At 45.2% G+C, this 20189-nt stretch overlaps 2 protein-coding genes across 3 annotated transcripts in view; one reads left to right on the plus strand and one right to left on the minus strand.

Moving 5' to 3' along the window:
• Positions 1 to 1499: 1499 nt before the first annotated feature.
• On the minus strand, positions 1500 to 10830 carry RPUSD4 (RNA pseudouridylate synthase domain containing 4). Its single transcript, XM_010829483.1, has 7 exons — positions 10623 to 10830; positions 10084 to 10249; positions 8679 to 8880; positions 4409 to 4502; positions 4187 to 4331; positions 2862 to 2959; positions 1500 to 2158 (listed from the first exon to the last, which is right to left on the minus strand). Exons 1-7 carry the CDS (start codon positions 10809 to 10811, stop codon positions 1919 to 1921), a joined length of 1134 nt encoding a protein of 377 aa, XP_010827785.1. The 5' UTR covers positions 10812 to 10830; the 3' UTR covers positions 1500 to 1918.
• Positions 10831 to 10939: 109 nt separating this feature from the next.
• FAM118B (family with sequence similarity 118, member B) overlaps positions 10940 to 20189 on the plus strand; it is a 49479-nt gene continuing 40229 nt past the window's right edge. For both annotated transcript variants that reach the window (XM_010829486.1, XM_010829485.1), the window contains exon 1: positions 10940 to 11016. The gene's annotated coding sequence lies outside the window, so the exon portion shown is untranslated. The remainder of the gene's footprint in view (positions 11017 to 20189) is intronic.

A 20189-nucleotide genomic window follows, 5' to 3' on the forward strand; every position in this document is an offset into this window, starting at 1 on the left:
AGTCCGTGGTGCAGGGTAACAGTATTATGCGAACAGGAAAGTGGGTTTAGAAAGTTGTTTTCAACACAGAGAGAGCACCTAATGGGGTCCCTCCCCAACTCTGTCATCATTCCGAGTTTTCTCAGCTCAGCCAAGGTAACATGAGGTGTATTTGTTTGCAAGATTGTACTGCTGCAAAAATCCAGACAGGAGCGAGCCAGACCACTAAGAGGAGTGGTTAAAATCATTTTCCTCCAAGTGGTGCTTGGCTCAGCTGCCTGAGACCCAAGGACAGGCTTGCTTCTGAAACAACGAAGATTCGAGAAATGGCAGCCCCTTCACAACACTAACTATAGTGTTTACAGACTAACCAAAGCCATCCCCTAGTCTAGAAAGGACAGATGCTACATGAAGCTAAAACGTCAAACACTGATGCAGAACTCTCAAGATGGCCCTTTCCCAAACATCTACACCAGTCTTTAAACACAGACTGCAAACAGACAGCCTGCAGATGAAACCCAACCTGCAAATAGGATCTGCTAGCCTATCCAACGGAGAAGGCAATGGCACCCCACTCCAGTACTCTTGCTTGGAAAATCCCATGGACAGAGAAGCCTGGTAGGCTGCAGTCCATGGGGTCGCACAGAGTCAGACATGACTAAAGCGATTTAGCAGCAGCAGCAGCCTACCCAAGCTAACTAAATCCTGACTTAGCTAGCGAGATGCTGGCAGATTTCACATGAATGGCTGGGTTTCCTCACTCTGAAAAACGTTATGAAATCTGTTCCCCCAGAGTGACACTCAGCTGGAGCTAACTGCTGCCCTCTTTAGGTATATGGGTGCTCCCATCACGGCTCCCACCACGGCCTAACACCCTGCCTGCTCCACGTGCTTTTGTTACTGCCCGTTGTTTACACCTGCTTTCCTTGCTCACTGAACACCCCTCACAGGCTCCATGATCACGTGCACAGCAAGGCTCCTGGGCCGAGCCAGGCGAGAAGCCTTGTTGTTCGTGATGACTGTCTACACAATCTTTGACTGATCCATCAACAGATGAATGGATAAAGATGTGTACATATATGCAGTGGAATATTACACATAAAAATGAAAGAAACTGGGTTATCTGTAATGATGTGGATGGACCTAGAGACTGTCATACAGAATGAAATCAGAAAAACAAACATCGTGTATTAATGTATATAGATGGAATCTAGAAAAATGGCACAGCTGAACCTGTTTGCCCGGCAGGAATGGAGATGAAGATGTAGAGCATGAACATGTAGAAACGGGGTGGGAAGGAGAGGGTGGGACGAACTGGGAAGTAGCAGTGACATATGTACATTACCACCTGGAAAATGTAGACAGCTAGCGGAAGGCAGTTGTATAGCACAGGGAGCTCAGCTTTGTGCTCTGCGATGACCTAGAGGGGTGGGATGGGAGGCTGGGAGGCTCAAGAGGGAGGGGATGTATGTATACATAGAGCTGATTCACTTGGTGGTACAGCAAAAAATAACACAGCATTGTAAAGCGATCAAACTCCAATAATATTTTTAAAAATCTGGGACTGAATAAATCAAGCAGAAAGGCTTTGCTGAGCAGTCCTGTGACTCCATGAGGACAGAAACTGCTCCTGAATCCCTCTCTGAGCTAGATAACCATCACGTTCTCTCCAACCACAGGAACCGTCTGATCAGCAATCTCGGGCTTTAGCTCTCCTGATCCTGGACTCCTGTTGCCTCGGAGGCAGGGAAGCTGCCTGCTGGCTTTCCCAGAGTGTGACCAGAGTGGTGGGAAACAGATGCTAGCCTCCAGTAAAAGCCCCGAAGCAGCGGTTTCTCCAACTCTTCACACCTGGCTCTTCTGGAGTCTGGCCCCGGTGAGAAGTCGCCAGAGTCCCTTAAACAAAGTGAAGAATTCAGGGCAGACTGCCCGACCGTCTTCACTGGGCTCCTGGCTGTGCGGCTTCCTCGTCCGCACTGTGGTCCCGACTCGGCATCTTTAAGCCCAGACGGCGCAGGGAGTTAACAAAGTAGCGAGGAGGCCTGCAGAGCAAGGTGAGTTCTTCCTTCTGGGGCTGCAGGGCAGGCAGGGTCAGCTGGCAGGCGTGCAGGTGCAGGGGGAGGTGGCGGGCCTTGGACTGCTGCAGCCCCAGCTTCTTCAGGATCCCGGCAGACAGCTTCTGCACAAAGGAAAGAGCTCGTGAGAGCCGGGCTGGCGGTGCCTCTGACCAGCAGCCAGGGGTAGAAGACTTCCACTTCCGGGGCCCCATCACTGATCCCCACTGGATGACACAGTGAGGGACAGCCTGCTTCAGGGCTGTCTCTAGGAAGGGTTCAGAACCCACGTGACAGAAAACCCACCACATTGGGAAAGCTCTCTTTGGCCAGTTCTCTGGCTTTCCAAGAGAATGAGCTGTAACACTGAAAAACAAGTTTCCACCAAGACTCTAGCAATAGCATGAAAGGCTGCTTTGAGCCTTCAGAAAGTCTCCTGTCTGCTTCTGAATTCCTCCCTAACCTAAAGAGCTAGCAGGATTATTGTTGTTTAGTTGCTTAGTAGTGTCAGACTCTTTGTGACCCCATGGAGTGTAGCCTGCCAGGCTTCTCTGTCCATGGGATTCTCCAGGGAAGAATACTGGAATGGGTTGCCATGCCCTCCTCCAGGGGATCTTAACGAACCACAGATTGAACCCGCGACCCCCATGTCTCCTGCACTGCAGGTGGATTCTTTACTGCTGAGCCACCAGGGAAGCCCAGCTGGCAGGGCGCTGTGTCTGAAAATAATCAACACGCCTTTGCTGCAACTGACATTAGGGATTTAACAAGGGGAAAGCATAAGTTTTCTCCCTTATTCTGTTGCATCTTGGGCCAAAAAGATATTACCTGGGGGGCCAGCCTGTTCCAGTCTGAGTACTTGTGATCACCAAGGATTGGGCAATCCAACCCAAAAGACATGTGAACGCGAAGCTGATGTTTTATTCCTTTAAAAAGAGAAAGGGAGGAGACTTATGAGTAGCCATAGAAACGATACTATTGGCAGCATCTGCTTCTAATCATATTAAATCAAAGCACAGTAAAATTGGCAAAACCCCAGCTACAATGAAGTGTAAAGGATAATATAACAAATGATAAGCTATTAGGAAATAATACCGTTAAGCCTCTAAGTACCCCTCCCCGTCACAGTTCCCTTTGCACCACACATAACCACTCCGATCAACTTGAGGTCTATCGCTGCCGTGCTTTTTGCTTTTGTAAAACATAACTTTATCATATAACATTAAATAGTACTACTTGGCACATTTATTTTTATATTATGGCAAAATATACATAAAATTTGAACTTTTTTTAAAAACAGAATTTGAAAGTAGTGCATTAGGAATTCTCTCTTCTTTTAAAGGCTGCACAGCACGGCATGCAGGACCTAAGTTCCCCAACCAGGCATATGTGCTCCTGCAGTGGAAGCTCCAAGTCCTAACCACTGGACCACCAGGGAAGTCCCCAGGTTTACCATTTTAATCCTTTTTAAGCGTTCAGTTCAGTGGCATTAAGTACATTCACATTGTTCTGCAACCATCACCACTGTCCATCTCCAGAACCCTTTCGCCCTGAACTGAAACCCTGTCCCCAAAAACCATAACTCCCCACCCCCTCCTCCCTCCAGCCCCTGTAGCCACCACTCTGCTACCCGTCTCTAGGAACCTGAGGACTCCAGGTATCTCACATAAGTGGAATCATACAGCGTGTGCCCTTTTGTGCTGGGCTTCTTTAATTTAGCTAATGTCTATAAGGTTTGATCCAGCTGAAGCACATGTCAGAACCTCCTTCCTTTCTATGGCTGGGTAATATTTCATGCATGAAGTACCACCGTGTCTTTCCAATCATCTGCTGACGGACATGTGGGTTGTGTTCACCTTTTCGCTACTGTGTATAGCGCCGCTATGAACAGCGGTGGACAGACATCTTTTTGAGGAACCCGTTTGCAAATTTTTAAATAAACGTAAGCAAACTGTTCATATTCTTAATGCTACTGCTTTTCACATCCTCATGGGAGCTCCCAGCCTTGGATCAGCACCGGAAGCACACTCTGGTACAACCTCAGCGGCCCATAATCCCGGGGGCTGAGGCAGGGCGGGGCCCAGCACAAGGCCCTGCGTGAAGCCCTGAGGAGCCCCGCGGCTCTGCCGGCTGCCGAACAGCGGCGCCCTCACCCGTGATAGGCTGGAGCTCCAAGAGGGCGGCGGACAGGCTGCTGCTCAGCACCTGGTACTGAGTCACTGCCAGCTGTGCGTTCCGGCTGCTCCGCACCCTCACCATCTTCCCGTCGTCCATGCGGTAGCTCGGGGACAGCGTCATCTGCAGCCAAAGAAATCGAGATGTGACTTCAAAGACGAGCAGAAAACCTGTCCCTCCAGAAGTGCTCACCCACCCACCTTGTGGTGATGCTGCTGGCCCTGCGCCTCCTTCTCGACGATGGGGATGTCCACAACTCCCACTTCAGGCACCGGGACGCGCACGGTGATGGCCCTGCGGGGACACACAAACCCTGGCCTGAGCCATGAAGATGAGGGATTTGCTCCTTGGTTATTCGGCTACTTAGAGGTTTCATGCTGGACTTTCTGCACTACTGTAGTGAGTTCTGAGGGTCAGAGGGTCCCAAATCTCTTGGTATAGCGCTTAGCCTGACAGCTATCACTATTCTTACAAACCTATCTTTTCTGCTACTAAAGTAAATATGCTGATTGCAGAATACTGGGGCGGGGGGGCGGGGGGGGGTGGTGCGGAGAGAGCAGGAAAACAAACAAAAACAATTATATTAGTAACATGGTCTTTCATCCAGCCTTTAAAAGTAAGTATGGGCAGTTTCATTTTAAAGGGGGATAATATAGTTTTGTATCTTTTATATCTTTCTTTTTTAAAGGATAAAAGATGGTAAATTCAAGTTGCATAGGAAACAAATGAATAAATAAAATGAACTGAATGAAAAACTCATAGGACTGCTCCTGCTCTATTTGCCAGGTAAATGAAACAGGGAGGAAATGTGTTCCAAAAGTCACAGGAACCTCAAACACAGTTCAGTAACTCACTCCCAACCTCTCTTGTTGGAGGTCCATCACACTGCAGACAGGTAGAAGACTCGGATTTGTCCTTACGTTTACACCTCCTCCAGGTCAATCAGCCTAACACAGAATCGCTGGCCCAGGAGTCAAAAGCCCTCTCAGATATGACATCTCACACTCTGGACACCCAGCTGCACGTTGGTAGCAGTTTAGACTGCTATCTGATGCATTCTACCATACTTACACTGATTTATAACCACCAGATGACCCTTCCTAATGACCTAACGCTCCTGCTCAAAAACGTTCAGCCAATAAATATTCACTGAGTGTAAACAGGCACCGATTTAGGTAGGCACTGGTTTTATATGGATGAATAAGACAAAGATCCCTACTGGCCAGCCTTCCCTGGCCACCCAGTGGTTAAGACTCTGTGCTTCCACTGCAGGGGGCATGGGTTCAAAGCCGGGTTGGGAAAATTCCCTAAGCCACACTGTGTACACCGCATGCCCCAACAAAAAAAGGAAAGGAAAAAAAAATCCCTGCTCTCAAAGAATCCCAAATCTAGTAAGAGGGGTTCAATAACTTACCTAAAGTCTCACACTGGTAAATAACACAGGTGAGAGCTGAACACAGATCTTTCTGAGCATTTAGCTACCATGCTAAACTTGCTCCATTATCTGTCATCTCTCACTGAGGTGATTCTTAAAACTTCATTCCTCATCAGAGTCATTTGTGGAGCTTTTTAAAGACACAGATACCTAAACCTCACACCCACCAGACTTATGAATCAGAACCTCTGTGGGTGGGTTTCAAGCATATAGATTTTTTTTAAGGTTCCCAAGATAGCAAAGCAACTTCAAAATCTATAATACAAAAAGGACTAACATCCAAAATATGAAAAGAATGCTCACCAATCAAAAATAAAATAATAACCTTATAGAACACAGGCAAAAGAAAACAGTCTGCTCACAGAAAGGAAAACTAAAACCATCGATAAACACACACACACACACACACACACACAAAACCAGCCAACATCACTAGTTAACAGGGAAACAGAAAATAAAATATATATTTTTTTACCCATCAGAGTGGCAAACCTTTTAAAAATGAATTGGTCAGGCATAATGGGAAGTGGATACCATCACAGCTAGTGGGAATAAAAACTGACATCATCATTTTGGTGGAGAAGGCAAAGGCACCCCACTCCAGTACTCTTGCCTGGAAAATCCCATGGATGGAGGAGCCTGGTAGGCTGCAGTCCATGGGGTCACTAAGAGTCGGACACGACTGAGCGACTTCACTTTTACTTTTCACTTTCATGCATTGGAGAAGGAAATGGCAACCCACTCCAGTGTTCTTGCCTGGAGAATCCCAGGGACGGGGGAGCCTGGTGGGCTGCTGTCTATGGGGTCGCACAGAGTCGGACACGACTGAAGTGACATAGAGGCGGCAGCAGCATCATTTTGGAGAGCAACTTGGGTAGTAACCATTCAAATTTTATAAAGTGTGCACCCTTCAACCCAGCAATTCCATTTCTGGGCATCTGTCCTAAGGATATACTCACATATTCTTTGCAAGAGGCTTTGAAAAATGGAAAACTACTTAAACATCAATAAGGAAGTTATGACATATCCACACAACGAATACATACAATAGAGCCATTTTAAAGGAGACAGCTCTAACTGTGCAACACAAAAGGCCCTCCAAGATATACTGTCCAAGTGAAAAGAGCAGATTGCAAAGCAACGCGAAACACGCTGCCACACAGTCATCTGCTTACACATGTCCCACATAATGCGACAAGTTTACACGAGACACTAGCAACAGTAACTGCTTCAGGAACAGGAAATAGAGTAGATGGGGGATAGGAGTGGTTTCGTTTTTGCTCATGTACCTTTCTTCTATTAAAAAACTAAGGTTGGCAAAATTGAAAAAGACACATATGTCCCACTGTTCATTGCAGCACTATTTACAATAGCTAGAACACGGAAGCAACCTAGATGTCCATTGACAGATGAGCGGATAAAGAAGTTGTGGTACATATACACGATGGAATGCTGCTCGGCTATAAAAAGGAACGCATTTGAGTCAGTTCTAATGAGGTGGATGAACCTGGAGCCTATTATACAGAGTGAAGTAAATCAGAAAGGGAAAGATAAATATCACACACTAACGCATATGTACGGACTCGAAGATGGTACTGAAGCATTTATTTGCAGGACAGCAATGGAGAAAGACACATAGAGAATAGATTTATGGACATGCGGAGAGGGGAGGAGAGGGTGAGATGTATGGAGAGAGTAACATAGAAACTGACATTACCATATGTAAAACAGATAGCCAATGGGAATTTGCTGTATGTCTCAGCAAACTCAAACAGGAGCTCTGTATCAACCTAGAGGGGTGGGATGGGGAGGGAGATGGGAGGGAGGGGATATATATATACCTATGGCTGATTCATTGAGGTTTGACAGAAAACAACAAAATTCTGTAAAGCAATTATCCTTCAATTAAAAACTAAATAAATTATATATATTAAAAAAACCCCTAAGATTGGGACTTCTCTGGTGGTCTAATGGCGGGGGCCTGAGTTCGATCCCTGGTCAGGGAATTAGATCCCACATGCCACAATTCAGAGTTCCTAAGCTGCAACTGAAGACTCCACATGCCACAGCGAAGATCTAAGATCCCGCACACCGCAACTAAGACCCAGCACAGCCAAATAAATACAAACTGAGGTAAATCTACATGCACCAACATGGAAAGAGCCTACAGATGAAGAGTTAAGTCGGAAAAGCAGTGTACACTGTACAATGTCACACACACACACACACACAGTGTACCCATCAGTGTGCTCACTCACTCCATCGTGTCCTGCTCTTTGCAACCCGTGGACTGTAGCCCGCCAGGCTCCTCTGTCCATGGGATTTCCCAGGCAAGAATACTGGAGTGGGTTGTTACGCCCTCCTCCAGCGGATCTTCCCAACTCAGGGATCGAACCTGCATCAGACATGTATGTAAATAGGATGAGTAAGCTCCACAGGAATAAAAACCAAACAACCCCAAGAGAAGGAACGAGAATAATAGAATGAGTGAATTCTCCAGGACTTTTTTTTTGCTTTATCCATGCTGTCTGACATTTTACCACAACAATCAAATCATATTACTTGCATAATTAGTTTTTAATAATTTTTATGTACAGCCATAATTAGGAACCACTCCACTCCGGTACTCTTGCCTGGAAAATCCCATGGATGGAGGAGCCTAGCTGGCTACAGTCCATGGGGTCGCTAAGAGTCGGGCACGACTGAGCGACTTCACTTTCACTTTTCACTTTCATGCATTGGAGAAGGAAATGGCAACCCACCCAAGTGTTCTTGCCTGGAGAATCCCAGGGACAGGGGAGCCTGGTGGGCTGCTGTCTATGGGGTCGCACAGAGTCGGACATGACTGAGGCGACTTAGCAGCAGCAGCATACTATCAGACTCTAATAGTCTAAGCACTAAATCTATTTCCTATAATTTTTATATGTCCAGAGATCCTAAGACAGTGCCTTCTGTCACCAGGGATTCCTGATGTAAGAGCTGAAGAAATGAAAGAGGCCCTACACCACCTCGACCGCTAGCGACAGGTTTCATACCAGTACTTCTTTGTCACCTGACGGGTTCTAAACAGCTCTTGGACTTGATGCGCCACTTCTTTTTCCCAAGCCAACACCATTACACCTGTGGTTTCCTTGTCCAGCCGATGGCACAGGTGCAGCGGCTTTGCCTTGGGGCCATGGAGTATCTTTGCCAGGACGGGCAGTACATCACTGATGCAGAGCTTGACCCCAGGGCCACCTGAGAAGGAAAGAGCCAGAGATCTGAGTGGCCAGGGAAAGATCCCATCAAAGACCTCGACTTGGGAAAAGCAGATTATTGGATTAACAGCAGATGCTCTTGAGGGCAGTAAAACTGAAGTGTGGTCCAGGGACTAGCAACATGTATGCCCGGGGAACCTGCTAGAAAGGAATCTCAGGCCCCCCCAACCCAGATAATGAGTCAAACTCTGCATTTTAACAAAACGCCCAAGTGACTTATATGCATAATAAAGTTTAAGAAACAAGATCCCAGGTTATGTGGCTTTCTCCTCACACATAAACAATTTTTTAAAGGTACTTATGTACTCAAACTAAAATTAGCAACCAAAATGAGGTCTGATATTTCACTATATAAACACAGGTTTGAGAATCTGCCAAGTAAACCCTAGTGAGAAATGCAAGACCATCAGGCCCTCCTGAGGCATTACCCAGGAGTTGAAAGGATGGGCATTCCTGGGTTCCACTCTATGGAGCCTCCTAACTAGCCACTGACCTTAGATTACTTACCCTTTTCAACTTTTAGTTTTCTTATCTACAAAATGTAAATATCAGGATAATAATTATTTCTTGGGGAACGAAAAGGCAAGAAACTTAATGGAAGGATCAAGAGAGAAAAATACAAAGCACTAGACAATGTCTAACTTAATTCCCTGTTTTCATGTACAACCATCTCTGTATCTCCCCCCCAAAGCGTTTGTACTTCTAGCTAAAACATGCCTTTTCCTCCAGCAAAACCCCTTCCACAAATGCATTTTTTCTGTCAATCTTTCCTGACTCACTCTAGCTATCTCTGAAAATAAAAACATCAGGGTGTCCATTAAGGTCGAGGTGCCCTGGGGTTTTGCTAGTTATACACCAACACACGTTATACCCTTTTTCCCAATTTTGATGGAAAATAATTTGAAGACAGGAACTACACAGCTTTGGTCCTCTATAGCAATCCCTGGTGGAGGCTGGCACACAGCAAATTCCACACTGCTGGCTGCCAGATGCTTGGAAGATGGGGACCGTCTTCTTTATCTCTGTGTCCTCTCTGATGCCTTACATAGGTCAGTATCCTTACAAAAGTTTAATTACTCTGAAAGCAAAGCTTCAGAAAGCCCCAGGAGTAATGTCAGAGTTACCCTTCCTTGTAACAGAAAGCAGCAGCGCCCCTCCCCCTTCCCCGCCACGTGCTCCTCACCGTGCACAGGGAGACCGTAGGGCTTATTGATGACCACAAGTTCCTTGTCCTGATGGACAATTCCCCGGCTCAGCGCCTTAGCCAGCACGTTGGGGTGGACGCGCTGCAGCTGCTCTGTGAACCGCACTAGTTCTCGCACTCTCCGCTGAACAGGGTTTGTGGGCGCCTAGGGGGAGAGAAGGAGAGACGGTCAATGTCCGGTGAGGAGGTCTTTCACTAAATCTGGGTGAGAATTTGGGAAGGGAATGCCTGTATCTCTGCACTAGATGAGCGCCTTCCTCGAGTATAATTTGAGAGCAGGGGTGCGTGTCTGTCCCACTGGTACCCAAGTAGGGCTTAAGGCCGGGGTCGGCAGGAGCCAAAGACCCAGCCCACAGGAAGATCCTGCACCCTGCTGAGCTGTCCCCTTCGCTTTCTCCCAGTTCTCCCACCACAAGCCCTCGACATTTACCTGACAGGTGTCAGAGGACCCGCCTACCTCCCTCCCTCACCCCAGTGAGCGCACTGCCTCTTGGGAGTTGTGGTCCTTCTGGACTCACCGGCTCCTTCGTCTTTTGTTGCTGTTTCTGGGCCCGGAGTCTCTCTGCTAATCGCTGAGCATCCAGGGGCTGAGAGGCAGCAGCAGCAGCGGAACAAAGTGGCTTTGAGAAGAGGGTGAAGAGACTCCCGAGACACTGCCCGAAGCCCCGGACCCAGAGGCCCGGCGCGCTACAGCCGGGCGCCACCATCTTGCCGAGAAGGGAGGGGCGAGGCAAGGCCACGCCCAGGGGAGAGCAACAAAAGGGCCAGCGGGAGGGCAGGTGGGCGGGCCCTTCGAGTCACGTGGGTGGGGCGGGGCGGGGCCCGGGCGCGTCACGTGGGGGCGGTGCGCGCTGAGTGCGGCTGCGCCGGCCGGTAGCTGCAGCTGGAGCGGTGGCGTTTGGAGGGGACGCGGTGAGTGTGTGCGAAAGCCGGGTTGGGACTGCGGAATGCCGGTGCCTCAAAGCTTTAACGTTTCTGCGGACCCGGGGTTTCCGTTCTCGGAGTTCCCTGTCTTGGGAAACCGTTTCTCCCTTTGAGAGACGACCCCACTCAAAACCACCTCCCCGCCCCCGCGCCGGGTAGAAGAGATGCCCCATGAATGCTCGCCCCAGAGCCGTCTTGAGGCGCCCACCCTGTCCCTCTTGCCCCGAGGGACGCGTGGCGTCCCTTCTCCTTTCCTTACGGCTCGACCTTCGGAGATGTGGGATCAGTGAAACCTCTCCACCCCTCACCTCCTGACTCCCAACCTTTGTTTCACGTTGTAACTAGTCCTTCTCTCCCAGGGTGATGGGAGCCCTTTCCGTTATCCAGGGGCCTATATTTCCTTCCTAGCGAGCACCTTGAGTTTCTTGTGCCGCTTTCAAGAATTCATTTCTTGGAGTCTCCTCCTTCAACTCCCCTTCCCCCCGCCCCCCCCTCCCACGTCTTCCAAAGAGAAGACAAAGTACAGAGCAGGAACCTTCCCTTCCCTTTTCTCCTTCCTTCATTTCCTCGTCCGCCGTTTGCAGTCTCTCCAGACTCTCCCCTTCTCTTACAAGGGGACCCCCATGCCCAAACTGTCTGCGACTAAGCGAAGTCAAGACTGTTTGACTTCACTAAGGGGTGGCAGGGAAGAGGAACGTCTGGTTGGGATAGTAACACTATAAAAGTAGCTTGGGACACACCTGGCATTTGTTAAGGATGGTGCCCGAGCCCTAAAGGAATGTCAGAAAGCGAATGGGTCTGCGCTGACGTTAGAGGAAACAGTGACTGCTGAGCATGAAGGTTGCCAGACGAGTTAGTGGAACTAGGCTTGTGTCCTACCCCTCTAAAACGGATTGGCATGAAACAGAGTTGAACAGGTAAGTGGAGCTAGCCTGTAGAAGACTTTAACCTGAAGAAGAGTTTGATCTAGACGTGAGTCTGTGATCTAAGGAGTCTGTGAAGCTTCTCGAGCAGGAGGGAGACTCCTTGAAAGGTAGAAATGAATCTGACGGTTGAATGCAGGACACATTGAAAAGGAGGGGGCTTTGAGAGCAGGGGAATCAGCTAGGATGCTGCAAACTAGGTGGGCAATAGTAAGGCTGTGCTTGGTTCAGTGGTCTTCTTCCCTACGCCATACTGTCCTTTGAGTTTAAATTGATTTTGAGTTGTGCAGGTCAAGATGTATCAGTTGGCAGCTGCTGTTGAACAGTGAGTGCCTTATGGATTCATTCATTCATTTTTTTTTTTTTAATTCCCCCCATCTGGTGCAGAGTGAACCTACAAATATCCCTGGACTGGGTGAGGTGCATTGTAGGCTCGTATTAGGTGTGTCTGAACATTTTGAATCATCTGATTTCTGTCCATTTTTTTATCTAAAGAGTGGAGGAAGGAGTAGATGTATTTGTAAAGAGGGGGAAAGAAAGCCTGTCTGTGTTTCTGTAATGAGAGGTGATGGTTATAAATGTGAAGAATTTCAAGGGATACTGGGGAAACAGCCTCTGTCTCTCCTACCGTTTTTCCTCCGCAGATTCACAGGAAAGACACAGATGTATAGAAGTTGAGAATTACCACCTTTTGCTGATAATGCCCCAGACCCAGTTTCTAATTTCAGTAAACAGTCCCATATTATATGTTAAGTAGGTACTTTGAAGCCTCCTTTCCAGGGACTCTGAAATTTGGACATCAGAACTTAAGTTTGTGTCCTCATGTTAATTAGAAGCCTGTTTTAGGTGAAGGACTTTTATGGTTTCGTCCGGGCCGGGGAACGTATTTCTGCCTTAACCTATCCTTAATAGTGTTTAAAAAGTGACCCCTGTTCCTGCAGGATTTTCTTTGTGCCAGGAAACAAAATGAAGAACCTACTCAGATATCATTGCCAGTGACGCAGACCTTGTGTTCTTGGGTTTCACCTTAACCCAAGGCATACACTGTAGTGCCTAGGAATAACAACACTGGTCCCCCCCCCCTTTTTTTTTCTTGGAGAAGGAACTTTTAGATTTTTCTTGTTGAAACTTTGTGAGAGAAATTTGAAGAGTTTTTTTGCTTGATATCACAGTACAGCTTTAGCCAATATGGATACAAAAAAATTCTGTTTCCTTAACGTTTAAGTCTAGGCACTTGCTGGTTATTGAAATAAAGTTGCTCTCAATACACAAGAATTTATGCAGACCCCAATGTTCATCTCAGCACTGTTTATAATAGCCAGGACATGGAAGCAACCTAGATGTCCATTAGCAGACTAATGGATAAGAAAGCTGTGGTACATATACACAATGGAGTATTACTCGGCCACTAAAAAGAATACATTTGAATCAGTTCTAATGAGGTGGATGAAACTGGAGCCTATTATACAGAGTGAAGTAAGCCAGAAAGAAAAACACCAATACAGTATACTAACACATATATATGGAATTTAGAAAGATGGTAATGATAACCCTGTATGCGAGACAGCAAAAGAGACACAGATGTATAGAACAGTCTTTTGGACTCTGTGGGAGAGGGAGAGGGTGGGATGATTTGGGAGAATGGCATTGAAACATGTATAATACCATATGTGAAATGAATTGCCAGTCCAGGTTCGATGCAGGATACAGGAAGCTTGGGGCTGGTGCACTGGGATGACCCAGAGGGATGGTATGGGGAGGGAGGTGGGGGGTGTTCAGGATGGGGAACATGTATACACCCGTGGCGGATTCATGTTGATGTATGGCAAAACCAATACAATATTGTAAAGTAATTAGCCTCTAATTAAAATAAATAAATTTATATTAAAAAGAATTTATGCAGAGGTACATATTGTCTTTTTCCTCTTCCTCATTCAGTTGATCCTGTCTTGGTAGCTCATTTTTCAGCTTCTCCACCAATCTCATATTCTCTTTTTGGTTGGGGCCTCTTTTGTCTGGACTGTTTTCTTAGTACAAGGAAGGGAATTTTATTAGTGATGTCTTCATTCTCGCAGAGTACAAACATAGCTTCTAGACATAGATCTTGATATACTTATCATATGTGCCCCCGCCATAACTATATAAAGAAGACCATGATAGTTTGCTTTTAAAAATATTTTCTGTCCTGTGCAAGAATGACAAAGCCTCCTTTTTAATTCATAAATATAAACAGGAACTGACTAATAAAGGAAATTGTGTTTAAATATCACAAATTTAAGGTTAATTAGTGGCATGAGGTTAACTTCTGGTTCCTTGAACATTGGTTTGCTAGTTGCAGATTAACCATCGATTCTGTTTCCCTGCAAAGCAGGAAGTACTTGGAGATTGTTTTATGGTTTTAGAGAGATTCAAAGAGGCAATTAACAAGAGGTCTCTGGAGGTGTCCTGGGAAGTGCAGTTGTTGGCAGCTGGAGACTGGCCCCAGTTCAGCTGCTTGTGAACTTAAGTGAGTAATTTGGGCTTCAGTTTATTGTCTTTTCAGAGTTCCCTGGTGGTCCAGTGGTTAAGACTCCACACTTAAGTGCAGGGGTGCAGGTTTGATCCCTGGTCAGGGAACTAAGATCCCACATGCCATAAGGTGCAATAAAAAATTTAAATAATAATAAAAGAAGATCCTTATTAGCTCTAAGCTTCTACTCTATGAAGACTTTCCGTCCACTGACACTTAAGTATGTCTCTTTCTTATCAAGTGGAATTTATGTCAGACTTACCTTGAATACGTTTAGCATTGGCACAGGGATTCAGGGTTTTGCTCCTGTTCCCACAGTTTAACCTTACGCCGCTGAGCTAGCATTTGTGTTCGGAGGTTTCCTTCATTGAACGCTGCTGGAATACACCTTCAGATTTCATGGGTGGGGTGTGGGAGGGAGTGCAGATGGGAAAAAAAAAAAAAGAACGGAAACAATGGTATTGACCTATAACACGGGTGTGTGCTTTTTTCTGTGCCAACATATTTCAAAAAGAGATTACTATATACCGTCGCCCCTTGTTGCACGTTTATTCAGCTTTTGAGCAATGATCGGGATAGTTCGAGCTTAAGCCACTGCTTCCCAAACTTTATTTTCATACTGTGACATGTGGAAATTACTGTTGTTTCACTGAAGAATAAGACAGCTGTCCCTGGAGCTGTGGCTGTCCTGTCCCCAGCTGGCCATACACAGGCGAGGAGAAGCTCCCTGTGCTAAGGTCCATGCGAAGGGCAGCCTTACACGTTCAAGATCTTCGTCCCAAACTCTGCCTAACTCTCAAGAGTAATGGTATCACTAGTTAGTTTTGTTCTGTTTTTAAACCAAAGCATGTTATATATTATCCCTTGAATCATCGCCCATTTTTACTTGACCATATCTGTTTTGGGGGTTTACATTCTCTTTACTATTATTGTTATGTAAGTTTCAGTTGTACAGCATTATAATTCGACATGTATACCACAGTACCGAGTGATCACTGCCATCAGTCTGGGTGACTGTCGTTATTTTTGCTAAATCTGTCTGTAATCTGTTCTGCGTTCATGTGCCTTTGTGCTCTTGGCCCGTTTAAAGACCATATTTGGGGACTTCCCTGGTGGTCCAGTGGCTAAGACTCTGTGCTCCTAATGCGGGGGGCTGGGTTCTGGCCCTGGTTGGGGAACTAGATCCCACATGCTTCAGCTAGAGATCCTGCTTGTTGCCATGAAGATCGAAGATCCCACATGCTTCAAATAAGACTTAGCACAGCCAAATAGATAATAAATATTTAAAAAAAAAAAAAAAAAAGACCGTACTTGTCTTCAGAAAGTGGCCCATTTTAAAGTGTATGAATGGGTGGTTAACTGATTAAGAGGTGGGAAATGCGTTTGTCATGATACTTTAACCTCATTAGATTACGGGTTGACTTGCTCTGGCTCTTCTGAGAAAATAAGGAATTTCTTTAAGTAGCTTATTTTATGTTTTCCATTATAAAAGTATTATAGAAAATTGAAAATAAAAAAGTAGAGGAGGGAAAATCATTCATATTTCTGTTTTCCAAATACTGTTAATATCATGGTTTTTCTTGCCTTTAGAAAAAAATCATGCATTCTTTCTTAATCATAGAAATTTTCAAACATTTGCATGATAGAAAAGAACTAATAAACCTCATGTACCCATCACTAGCTTCTGGAGCCAACCAACACCCAGGCGAGACTTGTTCTCCATCCCACCGTTAACTCCCAGATGGTTTTGAATCAGATCCCAGAAATAATCGTTTCATCTGTAAACACTTGGGTATGTATCTGCGAAAGATAAGGACTAGTTTTCAACATAACCACAATACTGTCATCACACCTTAAAAAATACGTTCCTGGGTATTACTGAGCAACCGGTCAGTGCACAGATTTTCCCGTTGGTTTCACTTCCTAACAGTTCATTTGTTTGAATCATCTGGATTCAAGAAGGGTCCACACATCGTGTGTACACTTTTAATTAGAAGACTAAAACCATATGGGCATTCAGAAGAGATAATGTGAACTGTCCACCTTGCGGATGCTAAGAGCTTGCACTTCCGAGTCAGACAGACTGGGTTTCAAACCAGCTCTGCTGCTTGCTAGCTGTGTAACCCCGTGCAAGTTACTTACGCTCTCTCACTTAGTTTCTTCCTCCTGTCAAATGGAATTAATCTATACCCTAGGACCGCCGTGAGAATTGAGTGAGTCAGTGCAGGTTAAAGCACAGTAGAGCCCCGCACAGAGTTAATGATAAATGCTAGCTCTGTCCAGCACTTAGGATAGCACCAGGTACATAGATTTGTGGAATAAAAATAGAGTAGGTGTCAAGAGCCGAGGAATTTGGTCTAATTCTGCCATTTAGGGGAATCACTTCAAAGTTTTGGACCCCAAATTTCTCATTAGAAAAGGGGACGGAATGAACAACTAGATGATCACTGAAATTCCAGGACTTGCAGGAAATGAGACAGGCATGATATTTTAGAAACAACATGAGCTTCTAAAACAGACTGGGGTTTGCATCTTGCACTTTATTATTTACAAGCATTTAATCTCAGCCTCAGTTTCGTCCTATGTGCAATGGAATTAATAATACTAATTTAGTAAAATTGTTGCGATGAGCAAGAAGATAAATATGTCTGGTTCCTAGTGTGTAGTGGGTACTCAGATTATTAGACAGCATTTTATGATTGTAAAACAGGAATGTTACACTGGAGCATTTTCAACATCTTAAGAGCTGTGTGTTTTGTGGCATTTGTATAAATGAAGATGACCAAGTGTCTTATGGCAAATGGAATATACACTGGAAGGGTGAACCTGGAAACTGTGTTTCCAGTACATGGATGATGGAAAATTAAGGGACTATTCAATGCTGTTGATAAAAGCCAAAGGATATGAGGATCCCTGGAGAAATTCAGGAAGGTCTTTGCAACAGATGGTTACTTAAGTAAAATAAACCTGTTTTCTGTTATCATTTGAAAATTTCACAGTGAGTCAAAAATGGCTTTTTTAATTGCAGTATATGCAAGCATTATGTTTCAGGCGTGCTACATGGTGATTTGATATTTGCATGTTTTATGAAATCACCACAGTAAGTCTAGTACCCATCTGTCCCCATACAAAGTTACTAGACTGTTATCGACCATATTCCTTATGCTTATATTACATCCCTGTGCTTGATTCATTTTTGTTTTTGCTTTTTTAAATTGCATGTATCAGTGAAATCATATGGTGTTTGTCTTTCTCGATTTATTTCACTTAGCATAATATACCCTGTAGATGTTGTCATAGGTGGCATGATTTCATTTTTGTTTGGGCTGAGTAATATTCCATTCACCCATCAATGGACTGTTAGGTTGCTTCCATATCTTGGCTCTTGTAAGTAACGCTGCAGTGAACCTTGGTGTGCGTGTTATCTTTTTGAATGCATGTTTTTGTTTTCTTTGGGTGAATACGCAGAAGTGAAATCTCTGGATTATTTGGCAATTCTATTTTTAGGTTTTCGAGGAACTTCCATACAGTTTTCTGCAGTTTACAGTCCTACCAGCAGTGCAGGAAGCTTCCCTTATCTCCACGTTCTCACCAAAATTTGTCATTTCTTGTCTTTTTGATACAGCCATTCTGAGAGGTATGAGATGGGATCCCATTGTGGTTTTGATTTGCATTTCCCTGATAGTTAGTGATGTTGAGAATCTTTTCATGTGCCTGTTGGCCATCTGTATATCTTCTTGAAGAATGTCTGTTCAGGTCCTCTGCCCATTTTTTAGTCAGGTTGTTTTTTTGATGTTGTGTGAATTCTTTGTATATTTTGGGTATTAACCCTTATCTGATGTGTTTGCAAATACAGTATCTTTTTTTTAAGGAACTGTACTTGACTTTAATTGTGATTGAAGCAAATACAGTCTCTTCTTCCACTCAGTAGGCTGCCTTTTTGTTTTGTTGATAGTTTCTTTCATGTGCAGAGACTTTTTTAAGACTGATGTAGTCCCATTTGTTTATTTTGCTTTTGTTTCCCTTGCCTGAAGGGACAGATCCAAAAAAATTGTTAAGATCAAGGTCAAAGATCTGTCTGTGTTTTCTTCTAGAAGCTTTTGGTTTCGGATCTTACATTTAAGTCTTTAATCCATTTTGAGTTTGTTTTTGTCTGCAGTGTAAGAAAGTGGTTTGGTTTCAGTCATTTGCTAGTTGCTGTCTCCTTTTCTTAACACCATTTATTGACAAGGATGTCTTTTCCCTATTGTGTATTCTTTGTCATAGATTCATTGACCATATAAAAAGATGTCGATTGGATGTGTGTGTGTGTTTATTTATCTTTGACGTTTGGAACATGCTGCATTTGCCCTAATGATATTTTTGGTTTAATGAAAATAACTTACATTAGCTGTTAAAAGGAGAGCTGCACTGTTAACTGACTTAGAAAAGCAAGTCAGTTCTGAGTTTACTGATCCCAGTGTACTGGTCAGCATTTCCCCAACATGCTTGGGAAGAGTCGCCTGAGGAACCTGAAAGCTGCAGCAGGTCACTCCTCTAGGAGTTTGGGCTCAGTGAGGGCTGGGTCAGGGCCCAGGAATCGGTGTCGCCCCCTCGCCCCTGCGCAGGAAGCACCCCTGTGTCTGCACCTCTGCCCCGAGCCCTTCACCGCTGAGCCCGGTGCTCCTGCTCTGCTCAGCCTTCACCTTTGCCCGGTTTTTCGCTTGCCTGTGTTAATTTTTTTTCCAGATGCTCCAAGTATGAATCACATTGTTATCAGCAACATCATCTGTGCACTCAGATGTGTCACTTCCACTTTTCTTATGGAGCCTGCGGTCTTCTTCCTGCTCCCTTTACTGCTCCCTGTCAGTGTCGTTCAGGAATGGGCCTTTACTCTGCTCCGGGCTGGCTCCCATGGTGTCGCATTTCTTGGTTGCGTCCTTATGTCCTAAGAAAAATCTGAAGGACTTTATTTTGCCCACAAACTTGCTTGATAGTTTGGAAGTAGAGTCGAGTCCCAGGCTAGAAGTGATTTTCTCTCGGGGTTTTGAAGGTGTCCTTATACTTCCCAGGGTCTGTAAGTGTTTTAGAGGCATGGAGGTTCACACCCTTTCTGCATACGGTTGTTCTGCTGGCTCGGTTTTTCTTTTCTCCTTCACTGGGAGTTTGAGGACAGTCCCTCCATCCCTGGTGGTCTGGAGTTCCATGATGGTATATCCTGGTGTGGGTCTTTCCTCTTCTGCTATTCTTGATCCACAGTGGATCCATTTATTCTGAAAATTCATGTCCTGCAATCCTGGGACATTTTCTTCTATCATTTCTGTGATTTTTCTCCCCATCTTTTCTTTTCCTTTGATCCTTTTTTATATTGTCCATTCTTGTCGTATGGATACAATAGCTCCAAAGATGGAGAAGGAAATCGCAAGCCACTCCAGTGTTCTTGCCTGGAGAATCCCAGGGACGGGGGAGCTGGTGGGCTGCCATCTGTGGGGTCACATAGAGTCGGACACGACTGAAGTGACTTAGCAGCAGCAGCAGCAGCTCCAAAGAGGGCCCATCATAATTTTCTATAAAACATTAAGGTCAACAAAGGAAGAAAAATTGAAAACAAAACCAGAAGGGGACTTGCATATAAGAAAATGTATCCTGTAGAAGCAGGGGCAAGGTCCCAAGAATGCTGTTTTTTTGAATTGATGTCATCATGAAACCAGGATGCTTTAACTTGCCCCAGAAGTTCCTCCTGAAAACTG

Source organism: Bison bison, unplaced genomic scaffold (assembly GCF_000754665.1).
Source record: "Bison bison bison isolate TAMUID 2011002044 unplaced genomic scaffold, Bison_UMD1.0 scf7180017864506, whole genome shotgun sequence".
Taxonomy (NCBI): domain Eukaryota; kingdom Metazoa; phylum Chordata; class Mammalia; order Artiodactyla; family Bovidae; genus Bison; species Bison bison.

Coding starts and splice junctions, on each gene's coding strand:
- RPUSD4 (XM_010829483.1), bottom strand. CDS start 10,811: ATGGTGGCGCCCGGCTGTAGCGCGCCGGGCCTCTGGGTCCGGGGCTTC. Junction 10,250..10,622: donor AACAAAAGACGAAGGAGCCG/GTGAGTCCAGAA, acceptor CTCTCCCCCTAG/GCGCCCACAAACCCTGTTCA. Junction 2,159..2,861: donor GGAACAGGCTGGCCCCCCAG/GTAATATCTTTT, acceptor TCCTTTGTGCAG/AAGCTGTCTGCCGGGATCCT.